Source organism: Toxorhynchites rutilus, chromosome 2 (genome assembly GCF_029784135.1).
Source record: "Toxorhynchites rutilus septentrionalis strain SRP chromosome 2, ASM2978413v1, whole genome shotgun sequence".
Classification (NCBI taxonomy): Eukaryota; Metazoa; Arthropoda; class Insecta; order Diptera; family Culicidae; genus Toxorhynchites; species Toxorhynchites rutilus.
The window spans coordinates 54,371,421-54,387,126 of NC_073745.1; the positions used below are offsets into that span (position 1 = coordinate 54,371,421).

A 15,706-nucleotide genomic window follows, 5' to 3' on the forward strand; every position below is an offset into this window, starting at 1 on the left:
GGCACCCTTCCTGAAAGACGTAGTTCTACGTCATGAAATAAATTGCAAGTGTTTTTCAGTTACATTATCAAAACCATAAACAACCTTCACAATTTCAATTTCAATACACTCATGAAATTTATTACAACAAAACATTGAAACTAGGGCTTCTAATTTCCCATATTTTTGTGTAGATCGAAAGGCGTTTCCCTAACACGAACTAGAAAATCGTTCTAGTCCGTAATAGAAAAACACATTGCTGTCTAAACATTTATAGTTGTCTTTTAAATAGTTCAGAGCGAAAAGATGGGATTAATTCAATTTAGGTAATATCGAAACTAAAACCATTGAAAACGCCATTCGCCCGCAACAAAGTGGCTTTCACTAGGATCCACCCTCGAACATAACCTAGAGAAATTTAACAACGACCGAAACCAAAAAAAAAAACAAGTTTGAATCATTTGAACGACATTATAACCAAACCAATTTTACAAACAAAACAAATCTGAAATACCCGAATTCAATCAAATTAATTCCGAAACGAAAACATTTTACTCTCTTGAGCTATATATGCCAAGAATAATACATGAAATCTGATGTAGCAGGACCAGACTTTGGAGATTCTAAAGATATCTACGTCGGTGTTAAAGCTGTAGAAACAGAAACTACGGAACTTGACAAGAACAATACAATACCTTTTAGGACCATCTTTTGAATCATAAAACGGCCCTTTAATTTATTTGGAATGCAAAATTCCTGTCCTGCCTGTATCCTAAGCGTTAACTTCATAGTATCTTTATTTCCCTTTTTCAAACGTTGACAGTTCACCAGTTTTGTTGATACCTTATAATGCTAATGTATAGAAGCATGCCCTTGTGTTGACTCCAGAAAGCATATTGACAGCATTGCCAGCTATAACTGTCTCGCCATACTCGTTCATCCCAAGGCGCCTCTATGTATACCAGGTGAAACAATCATATGAAATGCACTTTCAGCCATATTGGAATTGCTGTCGGTATTGTTTACAAACAGCATCAGAACGCTGCCGGCGGCTATCTACAAACTGCTGCGACGCTTATTCGAACGATGCCTACTTTGTTCGGCTTTCGCGAATTTATGTGAAAAAGACGGGATGATGTTGTAGAATTTCATTCTCATCCAGTTCATCCACTACTCTCGCATGTGAAAATGCAAAAATGGCGTATCCTAGCAATAACAAAACAAACAACCCCCGCTCCACAAACCGTAATCCCCTTCTCATTGAAGTGATGATGTTGCTTCACCTGTTATACATTTATACAAGCGCCTTGGTTCATCCCACCTTTTATGTACCTATACCCTTTTATAGCAACCCATGATGTCGGTCTGACAGCTCATACACTGAGAGAAATAATTAGTAAATATAACGAATTTTTTGGTAAATACTACCAATCTATAGTCATTTTCGACCGTACTAATAAACACATATGTCAAGCAGAACCATGATTCGGAAGCCCAATATCGGCTACATTTTCTCGCCGAAAATGCACGTATCAGAATTATATCCTTATCCTATCCTATACCTCCGTATTGCCTTATGGGAACAATGAAAATGGTTAATACGCGCTTTTCTCACCAGTTTTCAGATATGACAATATCCAAGCTTACTAATGTTATCGAGTAAAATATACTAATATCTGGTAGGGATGCGGGTTTGTTGACAATATGTACAAAAAATTTGTACATTCTACTAATTTTGCATTACCAAATGTATTTGGTAGTTTTCGACCGAGGATTTTTCTAAGTGTACGAACACGACACACGGATAAGATTCCTCTTCCATTGCCATTGCAGAGATAAGATGTGTTTTCGAGTCCCGGCGAGAAGTACCCCACGGAGCCCGGCGATTTACACATTGGCGATCCTGCCAGGAGCTGGAGTTTTCTGCAGTACGGTTACTAATTTCCGTCGCAGCTAATTGACTGTTTGGCCGATTATTTAGTGTGTGATAAAGTGAAAAAACTTATTAAATTGTGAAAATATAAACAAATACGTGGAAGTGAGAAAAAAAATATGGCTGTCATTCTGACTTAGTAGTTGTGATTGGTATATTGTCGCCGGTAGCTGGAGGGACGGAACGCGAGTGTTTTTTTTATTTCACTTTTTGTTTGGTTGTTAAGTTAGGGCAAAATGTGAAGTGATGTTGATGTACTCCTGTGGCCGAGTGATTGGCGCCACACATCATCATGCCGGTAGTTCGGGTTCGATTTCTGTTCTGGTCGGGGGAACTTTTCGTCAGAGAAAATTTTTCGTCCCACTTGCACTGGGGTCACGCGTATTCTAGAGCTTGCCACTCAAAATCTCAACGAAATACTAATAAAAATAATACTCCGCTGAAACGGCGAAGTTCCTCTAGGAACGTTAATGCCAATTGAGAAGGATGAGAAGTGATGTACTTTTTTTATAAGATCGGGCTTGTGGAAGGGATTGGAATCATGTTAAATTGAAAGCGGATCGAGACGACCGCGCGTGTATAAATTAAAAGCTAATCGAGACGACCGCGCTAGGTTTAAAGGAAAGCGGATCGAGACGACCGTGCTGGTATAAATTAAAAGCGGATCGACAATTGAAACCGGATCGAGACGACCGTGCTGGTATAAATTAAAAGCGGATCAAGACGACCGCGCTGGTATAAATTGAAAGCGAATCGAGACGACCGCGCTGGTATAAATTGAAACCGGATCGAGACGACCGCGCCAGGTTTAATTGAAAGCGGATCGCGACGACCGCGCTATGTTGAATAGGAACATGATCGCGACGACAACGCTTGATTTGATTGAAGCGGTTCGTGGCAACCGCAAATTTGAGATCAGACATGCTACAGCGGATTATGTAAAAAATGAATGCGGTGAAATTTATATCAAAAATGGAAGCACCAGCTTCAACTGGGACAAACAATAGGAAGGAATCGATAGCAGAATCGCAGTTCAACCCTCATAAATATACCGCGATGGAAGAGCGGAATGGTATTCTTATCCTGAGAGATGAGAATGGTCACGTGAAGAAGACACCTGTCACAGGCGGAAAAAGAGTTCTAAAACAACGGATAGCTCAAATAGGGAAAGTGATAGAGATTCCACCACAGGACAAGTCGCAACTCAAGAAGACAATTCAAAACGTAACAAAGCACAGCGACCAATACGTAATATACCTAATCGATTTCGAGAGTATCGCAGAAGAAAGAATTGGATGACAATAAAATGCTGCTTTATAAGAAAACAGCATAAAATTTTTGGGGAAAAGCTAAAGAGAGTCAAATTTCTTTCATTCATTCCCAAGATTTCCTTTTTTTAGAGAGGGGAGAGGATGTGTGGACTCTAGAATGCATATTGACAGCACTGCCAGCTATAACTGTCTCGCCATACTCGTTTATCCCAACTTTCTTTGTATACGTTTTTATAGCAACCCATGAGGTCGGTCTGACAGCTCATATGAACACGACCCACGGATAAGATATCTCTTCCTTGTTACAGCCATTGCAGAGGTAAAACGTGTTTGCGAGTCCCGGGGCAAAGTAACATACCCCACGGAGCCCGGTGATTTACACATTCCTGGTAACAAAATAAACTACCATAACACCTCAATGAAGCATCAAATACTACAATAAGCATAGAAATACGACAATATATATGCTTGCTGGCTTTACGTGCGTACCATCAACATCGTCTAATCAATAATAATATTGCCATTCAATAATACTAAAGACGGATTCTGTGCCAAATCGTCTATGGGATTGGCATGACCCTCTCAGAACTTAATGAAAATTTCTGGGCGTGAATACCTTACCTAATTAAGCAACTTGGCTTACTTAGTTTTCCGAAAATTTGTCTACACTAAAATATGGAAAGGGCTAAAATTTTTGGTCATTTTTTTATAATTTTTTTTTTACTTGAAAATGGTAAGTCCGACAAAAAGTGATCTATGAAAGAGTTTGAGGAAAATAAATAAATATTCAGAAAAAAAAATACTGACAAAATAGTACTACACTGGAAAAAATCGATTTTAAAAACTAAAAGTCTATTTTCTCAAAATGGTCATCTCAGATTTTAATGAATTGGTAGATAAATTGTAGATAAATATAAGCCCTACAACTCTTCCATACATCGCAACTTGTGCATATATAAGGCAAAAAAAATTCCTAACAAAAACTTTTTCAAAATTTTTTTCTTGAAATTTTTTTTTGTACATCTATAGAAAAAAATCAATAACAGGTAAAAATGGATTCATGGCGACTCTTGGATGCTAAAGTAATGCATTAACGAAACCCAGACAATTTGATGGAGCTTGTGAATCTTCAATATTTCGGTTAGTGTTATCCTCATATATACGTCGTTTTCCTTCAGAACACACCTATTGTGCTTAATTAGGCAAGGTCTTTACGCCCAGAAAGTTTAATTGAGTTCTGAGTGGATCATGCCAACATCTGGTCAAGTTGGCACGAAATCCGTTTAAAGTTAAAATCATGCTACGACACACTTATAAATTTAATACAGATTTCAATACAGATTCATGTCATGTCATGTCAGGAAGCGGAAGTCCCGTCCAATGGTTTCGGAGCTGCAAGCAATGACGCAGCGGCAGCGGCTGAATAAGATGGTCAAGTCGATGGTGATGGACGACGAGACCTCTCTCACCCTGGATGGCAACGACTGGCACTTCGTATTTTACTTCCCCCACGAAGTAAGTGTGCTCCTAAGTGAAATTTATTTCACACTCCAAGTTCCCCAAGAAGGCGCTGCTGTGGCTGACAATCGAGAAGGGGATGTCAAAGCCGCTCTTCTTTAGCTCCGAACTGGCCATGAACGGGGAAATTTATAGTACGAAGTACCTGCCGGATGTTGCGTCGTTCATCAACAAATATCATAAGGGTGAAGACTCGAAGCGATCGTTAGAGGAGATGGAGCGGCTGAATATCGACTTGGGTACCAGTCGGCGAACAATCTTTATTTATGAGACTGGCCATTTGAATTTTATTGTTGTGTCCAGGGGCGAAAAATTAAAAAAACAAAAATTCTAGTGTTTCAAAACTATAGAATCAAATGAAAATTGATTGCTCCTTACAGAATTAATGTCAATATCGGCATGAATTACGTTCCACGCAGATGAAACTGCTTGTTTAAGCTCTTCAACATTTCCGTACTGTTTGTTGTCTGCATATACTCTTCTTACGATCAATCCCCACAAGTTCTCTATCGTATTCTGATCTGGTGAACCAGCTGGCCAGTCCAGAATCTGAATCCCCTGTTCATTGAACCATGCCATGGTCGCCCGGCTCTTATGAACTGATGCGTTATCCTGTTGGAATATCAGTTCATTACGATGGTTTTGATGCAAAAATGGCAGCAAATGATTTTGAAATACTTCGACGTATACCTGACTGTTTATTCGTGTTGCGGGAAAAGCAATCTCCAACCGTCCATCTTGACAGAATCCTCCCCAAACCATCAAAGTTCCTTCCACAAAGTTTCGTAAAATAACTTGGCTCGTTCCGTGAATCTTTCCAGCATGAATCAAAATTATCTGGCCCATCCAAGTTGAATTTCTTCTCATCAGAGAAGATGACATGAAGGAATAGACCGGCTTAACAAATTACTTAATTGAAAAGGTAAGCTACTAAATACATACTTTGCTTCAATCTCTTCTCATGTTGTCACGTGCGAATTTGAGCCGGGTTTCCTTGTGGCGGGGCAAAATGCGTGGTTCAACTTTTGTCGTTGAATATAAGAACAGCCTTTCAATATTCTGTAGATCGTTATTCGCGAAACGTCAAGCGATAGGTCTGCCTTAATCTGGTTCAAACTCTTCAGTGAGTTTCGTATGGTTTTAATTTTTCTTCGTTGAACTCGTCCAGACAGCTTTTTTTGGGTCCACCTTTTTTATTCTTGCCACATCCATCAGGATTATTCAAAAAAAAAAAAAAAAAAATGATAATAACATGGTGAGATCTGTTCAAACGGCGCGCGATTTCACGTATACCCAAATGACAATTCCTGTTCCGACAGGTACGTTCCACGCGGCATTGTAAAGCCTTCACAAACACTTTATATTACGCACACAGCAACACAAAAGAAAACTGAGCTACAAATGAAGTGAATGACTATTACATACAATGGTTCTATGTGGTTCTACATATACCACGACACATCTATATGAATTAACATAGTTTGTCAATAGATGCAGAAGAAATCTGACAAGACCGCTGCTTCACAACTATTCGCACGTGATTTTTTAAAAAGGACTGGTTTAGCTCTCTATCATCAACACAAATCAACAGTCAGAAGTGTATTGAAGTATTTCAGAATCATTTATATCTGTTTTTGCAACTAAAACACCGTGACAATTGGGTAATTTGGCATCAATTCATAAAATCCGTAAATTCATGGCATGGTTTCATGAATAAGGGCTACAAATTCTGGACTGGTCAGCTTATTTACTAGATCAAAACCCTATCAAGAACTTATGAGAAGTTATCGTATGAATAGTAGATGCAGTTTATAAGCAGTATGACTGATTTGAAGAGCTTAAACGAGCAGTATCCTCTACGTAACACGAAATACACACTACAACATGGCGCAGTTTGGTTGAAAGTTATTTTAACTGATTGAGCATCTTTAGCATCCTTACGAATTAGAAACATATTGAAATTCATGTGTAATTTACGTTAATTTTGCAAAGGAAAGAGAGTTTTTCCACCTAGTTCTATAGGTATGAAACACTAGAATTTTTGTTTTTTTTTAATTTTTCTCGTCTGGACACAATAACAAAATTCAAATGGCCAGTCTCATAAATGAATATTGTTATTATATCCAGCACTATATAATTCAATTCAACCGACTTCTCACATATCCTTGGAAACTCAGAAAAATTGAGTGGTTTTATAGTTGTGAAACGCAATGTAGATGTTTTGGCCTTCCGACACTCACATTTAGGAACGTGTTGAGGAGCTTTTGAAAGTGGTAAGTGCCTCAGACAGGAAGCCAATAATCGAATATCGAATCGAAAAGTGAAAAGTTACGAATTTGAATTTATTTTCAGAGGCGCCAAATTCTGGAATTTAGTTGTAAGATATTGATACTATCACCGGTGGTTTGCCTGACCTCAATATGGCTTCAAAAGCCATGTTGTAGCATTGGACAGATTGAGTCGTTAACAGACTGACGGGCGCTGGAGTGATTTTTTGACGTGATTGGGAAAGATTAGTTCAATCATATTGATCGGTGCACTTCACGGTGTGGCTCCCTGTTCTCGCTGTTGGCTTCTACTGATTTTGACACGCGAAACGATAGCGTTCTTATTTATTCATGTTTTATGATGCCAATCATTGGCACACCTCAGGCACACCTGTGCAACCGAAAGAGAGGGATGTGGATGTGTCTGGTAGAGATAGCGCGGAACGGTGGCGGAAAATTGATTTCGTTCATGTCGGATGCTATTAAAATGATGGCGCTTTACGTCTGAAATTGTTTCGGATATCAACAAACGGTGTGGTTTGCATGTTGTATGAAGGGGTATTGTTTGTGAGAATGAAGGGTTTGTACTTACACGGAAAAATGATATACAAAACACAGCCACCCGACGGGGTGCTCGAGGAACACGTAGAACCGCTCTTGCACGGTTTTACCCCGACGGTGATGGAAAACGTATTTGGCTTTGAACGCTTGGTCGATCGGCAGTGCGATGGGATAGTACGGGTCAGGCACACCGATCTTCGCCGCGATTGCAGTCGCTTCGTCGTCACCAACGTCACACGGATCGTCGTCCCCCGGCAGATCGTCGCACGGGTCATCGCCGGTCGTGACCCGGTCAAGGATGCCCGAGTCGGACCGGGACCGGGAGCGGCTTCGATTCTTGCGACGAATCGGCGTGGGAACCCGTCGATGGTGCGGCTCGAAGGTGCGACTCGTTTTTCCCGTCCGAAAACGTCGAAAGAACTTTAGGGCACGGGGCGAGGAAGACTGTTCCGCTGACGATTTGGTTGCGTTCAGCTCGGTAGTTTCGATTGCCGACTCCACATCGTCGACCAGCTCATCTTCCGAGCCCTGGAGGGCCTGGTAGCCGGCGCACGGACTTGGCGTGAGGGTTGTGGACGTCGCAGTTCCCGTGTTGGCCCCCGTTCCAAGACCATTGCTACCGGCGCTCGGACTGGCGGAGATCGTCTGGCCGCCGATGCTGCTACTACAGAGCAAATTGGTTGTCTCCTTGATCGGAGATTTGAGCACACTGAGCACCAGGTCATCACATGCAACTCCCCCGAATATGTTGCCACCGCTGCCGCCCTCATCGCCGAACGATCGCGAGTTTGATGCTTGCATATGAAGATTGCTGACCTGGTGGATGTTACCATAGGAAAAGTGACGCGGTTTGTTCAGATACTGCTGGTGTTGCTGCTGCTGGTGCAGCTGCATCTGCTGTTTCGCTTCCTGTTGCAGCCGAAGGTTTCGTGACTGCCGAAAAAGATTCTCCTGCTCTCCTCTGTTCATTGTTATCGTGGTCGAGCCGAGCACAACCGACAACATTTGGCGCCGGAAGCAGCCTAACTCCACGACAGTTTATTCCCGGCCCGTGGTTTGCGATTGATCCCGTTAGAACTTCCCATAACAGCGCTTTTTCTTCACCCGGTACAAATGACCCGGATTGCTGAACCACGAACGCGTCCTCAACGTATCACCACCACTAGACAGCATCCAATTCGCTTCCACCGGCACAACTGTCCACATTGTGTGTATTGCACTCACTTTCAATCCTTTGGGCAATTTCCGCGGGGCTCTGTTTTGCTTTCATCAACTCGAGAGTACTTTCCCTGGCTCTTGTTATTTATGGTCCACTAGATGATGTCCCGCTGCTCCCTAGAAACCGAACGGCAGTAACCTGTTTTTACGAGATAATTAAAAAAGCGTTAGCAAAATTAAATCATTGTTTTATTGCTGTTTTCCTTCATCCCCTCGATGTTCCAGCGTTTGGTAATGGTAGTCTCAATTTTCAGTGTATTATCAATGGCGAAATGTTCCCGGGTATCGTTTAATATTGTTGAAAAATACAATCTATCTATTAGCTTCCACTCCCTCCCGGAAGAACGATCCTTCAACGAGACGGTAAAAATCAAAAGATTAACCCCAACTCAAAGGTCGAACCGAGGCGATGACGTTGCCCTCGGCGGCAAGAGAAAGCGATAATTTAATTTGATTGTATATTTTAAAACAGCAGCTCGATCTTGTCGTCAACTCGGAAACAGGGAAAATTGATGAGGAAAAAAAACGGGGTGCGATGGAAGAGGGGCAAAAGAACATCAGCTCATCCGCCGCCTCGGAATCCGCCGTCTCGGAAGTTTTCCCACGGATCATTATCGACGATGGTCCCAAAGCTGGCTGGCGGCTGGCGGGCTGAGGACGAAAAGCTGTTATCTATCATTTCAACCCCCTTCTCCCTCCCCGCACCCTCATTCCTTTGTCCTGACATCAGGCAACGGAGAAACTGCGGTTCGCTATAACTCGAAGAGCTCGCAATCTACTCGGGAGGAGGGAATAAGTTTGCCCATAAAATCCGTTTTAATAGATAAAATTCTGTAATAAAATACTGAACTCATTGTCCCACTTCTGGCGGTTCAATCTTCGACGAGCAATCTTTCATCGTCCGATGGGAATCTAGGCGATGGCGTTGGAAAGAAGTGTTATTTTGGATTGACACGGAAAAGTTACAATCCAGAGCAAATGTCGGCTGTTCTCACTGTGCGGGAACCTGATGACTGTCCGTTGCCAGAAGAGATGTCGAGTAAGAAATTTCGACAGGAGACTCTGGCTCTGGTGACACATTTTATTTTACGAGTTCTGGATATAGACGGTTGTCTTGGTGAAAAAAAAGGGTGGAAGGAGTGCGGGTGCGGTGTAGAATGAATATGAATTGGCAGGCGAATTACGGGGACCATGTTGTGATAATTCGACATGAGAAGAGTTTCCATGATTTATATCAGGATTACCCGTCATTCGTCTGAAAGGGCTGACAAACAACACAGGCAAAGACAAACTTCAATTTCGTTCATTATACCACTATGGGATAGCAGAAGTAATTTTTAGTCGAAATTGGCGCATCAAAAAAGTCATAATGTGAGGATAGGTATTTGTGAACAATTGACCATCCTCACGATTGAGAGATTTTATCAGTGTCAGCCAGGGTTGCCAACTGTTATTTTAAAAAATCAGGGAAAATGAAAATAAAAATCAGGATAAATCAGGATAGGATAGGATAGGATAGGTTTTAGACAGACATACATTTATTCAATTTTATGTGCACAGTTATGTTCCACAATCTTTCGCCATGTTTCATACAGTTTTAAAATACTATCTTACCAGATCATGTTCACTTTCTCGTCGAAAACTGGAGCAGTTTACGGGTTTTTGTGGCTTTTCTTGGCTTTTCTTTTTCTTTTTTTCATCCCACCACACCCTAGACAGTTCCCCTTTACCAGTGCAAGCCAGAAAAACGATCTATGACTATAGAATCACGAACGGGAATCGAACCCGAAGCCCCCATCTTGGCAAACGCAACGCTTACCACTAGGCCATGGGGACCACTTTGGAACCCACATATGGTCCCGAAATACGTGGCAAGCTTCAGCAGATGCTCATCAACGGTGGATTTAGATATCTGTATTGAATTTGCTAATTCAAACAGCAAACTTTCACTTGTCCTTTTTTAGGCATTTCCTTGACTTGAGAGAGAGAAAAAAGAACTCGCAAAAATATCCTCAATTTTCATTCATTCAATTGGCGTAGACGGTTTCATTTTCTGTCATTGTGAAGCGAAAAACATAATGGATTTTCAGATGGATTAAACGCACTACGTTTTTTAAGCATTCAAATAAACAATAAATAAGAATCGGAAGAAAGAGCAATCACTATCCGAGGGAGAACCAGTGAGCTTTTCATGTAGGCTATTCTGACAGCTCTCATTTTCAACCAGTAATTTTTTGACAGAAATCCCGGTATACATCATACGGATCCTTTTCATTGTAGTAAAATAAAATAAAAAATAAAAAATCAGGAAAAATCAGGATCATTTCAGAAAAATCAGGCAAAATCAAGTGTTGGTCAGGATGTCAGGATACGAGCCAAAAAGTCTGGGAAAACCTGAAAAATCAGGAAGGTTGGCATCTCTGGTGTCAGCTGTATTTTGCGCGACGAAATGGAGATTTTATAATGGTTCAGATTCCATGATATGCGTAAATGTTTTTTTTTTCATCAAACATAATTTTCTAAAAAAATTGATATATCTCGAGAACAGTAAGTCTTAGGATAACAATTTGCTTATCTCATTTGTTCATTTATTGAAGGTCATTAGCATTTTAGATGTTTGTTTTTGTCGTATCTATGAAAGTCACATTACACAGTAGCCATTTAGGCGTAAGAATATTCCTTCTGTTCTTCGATTGTCTAGTTAGACTGGACAGCGGAGACAGTTTATATAATCATTGTTGTGTTATTAATAGAATAACAGTCCGATGTTTCTTGCAGAGCAGAGCAGTTGTATGGATGAATCGATCTTATTTCAACCATGGATCGATCTCCATCGCTTATGATTGTTGCGTGAACATAGTAAATTATGTAACAACTCAAAGATAGTTAATTGAGGGACCTGAGCAGAGATGGCAACCTTCCTGATTTTTCAGGATTTCACAGACTTGTTAGCGCGCTCCATGATATCCTGACGAACACTCAATTTAACCTGATTTCTCTGAAATGGTCCTGATTTTTGTACTCTTTAAATTATTCGTAATAAATATACTAGTTTCCATGCCAAATTTATATATATATATATATATATATATATATATATATATATATATATATATATATATTCTTTGGTCATACATAAAATAATTTTTCTTACAATTTTCCAATTTTTATGCCGCAACAACACTCCTTGAAATCGATTGTATTGGGTTGGGGAAAAAGAAATGTCGTATATTGTCAATATATGGGAACACTTAAACATATCTTGTGTTGTACTTATCGCATCGGGTCATACTATACGGCTATTTATTTAAAGACGACAATCTGTGTTACAAGTGTCGTTTTGACAGTGTTGTGATTGTCCTTTTCAGTCTCAAGTTATATCGCGTCAAAGATGGAGTCCACCAAGCAAGAAATTCGCCATATTTTACGTTTTTACTACCTGCGAGGTAAAACTGCTACGAAGGCGGTCGAAAAATTCGTGTAGTTTATGGACCCGATACTGTAACGATTCGCACAGCACAGCGTTGGTTTGATCGATTTCGTTCTGGTGTAGTGGCTGTCGAAGATGCACCCCGAACTGGTAGGCCAATCGTCGTGGAAACCGATAAAATCGTTGAAATCATCGAGCACTCGCTCGATTGGCCAGGAACTGGGTATAGACCATAAAACCGTTTGGAACCATTTGCAGAAGATTGGATTCCAAAAAAAAGCTGGATGTATGGGTGCCACACGAGTTGACGCAAAAAAATCTTTTGGACCGAATCAACGCCTGCGATGCACTACTGAAACGGAACGAACTCGACCCATTTTTGAAGAAGATGGTGACTGGTGATGAAAAGTGGATCACGTACGACAACCTAAAGCGAAAAAAATTGTGGTCGAAGCGTGGTGAGCCGGCCCAAACCATCGCCAAGCCCAGATTGACGGCCAGGAAGGTTTTGCTGTGTGTTTGGTGGGATTGGAAGGGAATCATCCACTATGAGCTGCTCAACTATGGCCAGACCCTCAACTCGGTTCTCTACTGTGAGCAGCTTGACCGTTTGAAGCAGGCGATTGACCAGAAGCGGCCATCAATAGGAATGGTGTTGTTTTCCACCAGGACAACGCTCGGCCTCACACATCTTTGATGACCCGCCAGAAGCTACGGGAGCTCGAATGGGATGTCCTATTGCATCCACCGTATAGTCCGGACCTGGCTCCAAGTGATTATCATCTCCTCCGGTCCATGCTAAACGCTCTTGGTGATACTAAGTTGGCCTCAAAAGAGGATTGCGAAAACTGGCTGTCTGAGTTTTTTGCAAATAAGAAGGGGGGCTTTTATAAGGGGGGGATAATGAAGTTGCCTTCCGAATGGCAACAAGTTTGCGAACAAAACGGCGCATATTTGACTTAAATTGGATAATTTTAGGTATGTTCAATAAAGCGTCAAATTTCGATCAGAAATACGACATTTCTTTTTCCCCAACCCTATATATTGTGTCCAACCTTGAGCTCAATCGGTTCTGCACTTTTTGAGTTTTTGACGCGTACACAAACGAACAAGACATTGAGAGATAATCTTGGTCATTCGTCGTGAGCAGACGTGTTTTCGGTAGCTCCGTTTTTGCTGTGGAACTATAGCGTTCTCCGGTGAAAAAGTGTGGTTCCAGTTACAGGAAATCTACTACTTAAGTAGGAAGTGTCGTTTCCTGCAATAGTGTAGTGTCGTCATGTGGAATTTCATAAAATGATTCCGAATTTCAAGTTTTTTTTTCATGTCGAAGACCGCTGATGTAATCATTTGTCGAACCGGTTGAAGCATGTTCGTGCAGTTCTGTATATGTGTTTTACTACGTGCTAATCGAGGTGCGTGATGGTGTGCGTATCGTAGTGAAACCATATGAGTGAATACCACCATAAGAGAAATTGCAGGAAGTGCAACATGATGAGTTGGTGCTGGAGCTAAGTTTTCAATTATTTTCATTCTCATACACATACTACAATACATGTAAATGCAGGGGTTCTGTTGCCATATGGCAGACAAAATACGTTCCATGGATTTGTATCCAGCCGTACATTAACCCTTTCCCGTACAACATCGAATCTCACTCGTGGGTACTTGCATAACATAGGGCGCTAGAACGCTCAGCAGGCTAGTGAAATCACTTGATGTGTGACGAATCAAATAATACGGGAAGGGGTTAACGAGGTTCTAAGCTTGGGAAAGTTTTTATCGTGGTGCTGTGTTTGTTTTCTTTCAGTGTTTGAATTATAGTTGGCTAGTGGGATGAACTTTGAACGATATAAATATTTTGTACACATGCATCCAAAGATTTCTAAGACACTTTAATAATTTTAAGTATATATTCGATTGTCGAAAATTCATACTTGCTTCGAGAAATACATACTTGTTATTGGGATTTTATGTTTTAAATTTGTCATTTACGTCTCATATTTTTTGCGTCAATTATTGGAATTCAGTGGCTTAAGTTTTGTTTTGTGTATTGTTCTTTAAATTTTCGTGTTTTAGAGAAGTTTCATCAACTACCTTCTCAGGTTTCCCAGAATTTCAATTAAAAATACGTGCGATGAATAGTAGAATATATAGATGATCCAATGAATTTTACAACTTTTCCTTTTTAGGATACATAAAGATAATCTACGTGGCAGTGTCACATGAGATTTTAGGATTTTCGTTTCGTCGAATGGTCGATAGTTTCCGTTTACATAATCACATCACTTACCACAGTGAATCCTGATTGTTCTTAACCATTCCTTCTAACAACTATCCCTTCCATGATAAACGCTAGGGAACCACGCTATAGACCCTTCTGGCCTTAAGGCGGCGAATATCATACTAACATTCCTTCCCTTCCCCTGGTGACTGTAAGGACGTGGCCGGCGTCGTTATTGACCATTCAAAGCTCGAATCACCGAGAATTGCACAACGAGAATGATTTGCTAGTCCCAAGCGTCATTCTGTGTGTTCTTTGTGCAATTTGGTTGGTTCAGGTCAATCACGGAGAGCAACTACGAATTGTACAGTCTACCCAAGCTCAAGCTCAAGCTCGTACACAAACGAACAAGACATTTTTATATATATAGAGATTTGTTCGTGTGATTCAAAGTAGAATAAACTTCAATGATCGGACTACGGAAAATATGTCTATAACCGTGCTGAATATCATAAGAAATAGGAAAAAATCCACTGCTGATATTCTTTCCCCATTTGTTCAGATTTATTCCAAAGAATGGATGATGAATTAAGTGAAAATTTGAATATTGATTCCTCTGCAATTGAATGAATCGATGCTGTAGGTTTTTCGGAAAAAATATAAACGATCAAAAAGTCAGGCGAAACATTAGCATTTCCGCTTATGAGAGGATTTATACCATGATTATTATTTTTTTTACATACCCGGTCTTCGCCCGCAGGAAGGTATACTCTATTTCTGGAGGGGTTTGGAATGGATTCTGTATTATGAGCTACTACCAAGCAACCTTTTTCTCACATGATTGCTCGCAGCAGTTTTCGACGAGGAAGCAAACATGTTCTGGGAGGATAGAACATTTAAGCTGCGTGAAAAATGGTGATGGTGAAACAGAACTATGGATATAAAATTGAATTATAATGCTTTGATTGAAAATGATGTTTTTGTTTTCCCAAAAATCGACATTACTTTTTCGGACAATCCAATATGAGCTATCCTGATTTTTAATTTTATGCTTCCTGATTTTTTAAAAATATGGTTGGCAACCCTGGTCCTGAGTTTTGAACTCACTCTCAATTACTTACTAAGCGAACGCGCAACCAATGTGGCTATGAAAACCCCCTTTAGAATAACAATGTCTGTATAGCAATTCGCAATTCATACAGAATTGTGCGTAAATTAAATTTATAGGAGAAGTGTGTAATACGCACCCCCTAAGCGAAAATGGATTTATCTTGACCGTGCTTTTAAAATTCAAGATAACAACTA

General features: G+C 40.5%; 1 protein-coding gene across 1 annotated transcript in view; it reads right to left on the reverse strand.

Annotated features, from left to right (window-relative positions):
- Positions 1-8,534, reverse strand: part of LOC129765754 (potassium voltage-gated channel subfamily KQT member 1-like) — a 186,863-nt gene extending 178,329 nt beyond the window's left edge. The window contains exon 1 of the mRNA XM_055766178.1: positions 7,561-8,534. Coding sequence (XP_055622153.1) covers positions 7,561-8,534 — 974 coding nt within the window. The remainder of the gene's footprint in view (positions 1-7,560) is intronic.
- Positions 8,535-15,706: the final 7,172 nt, after the last annotated feature.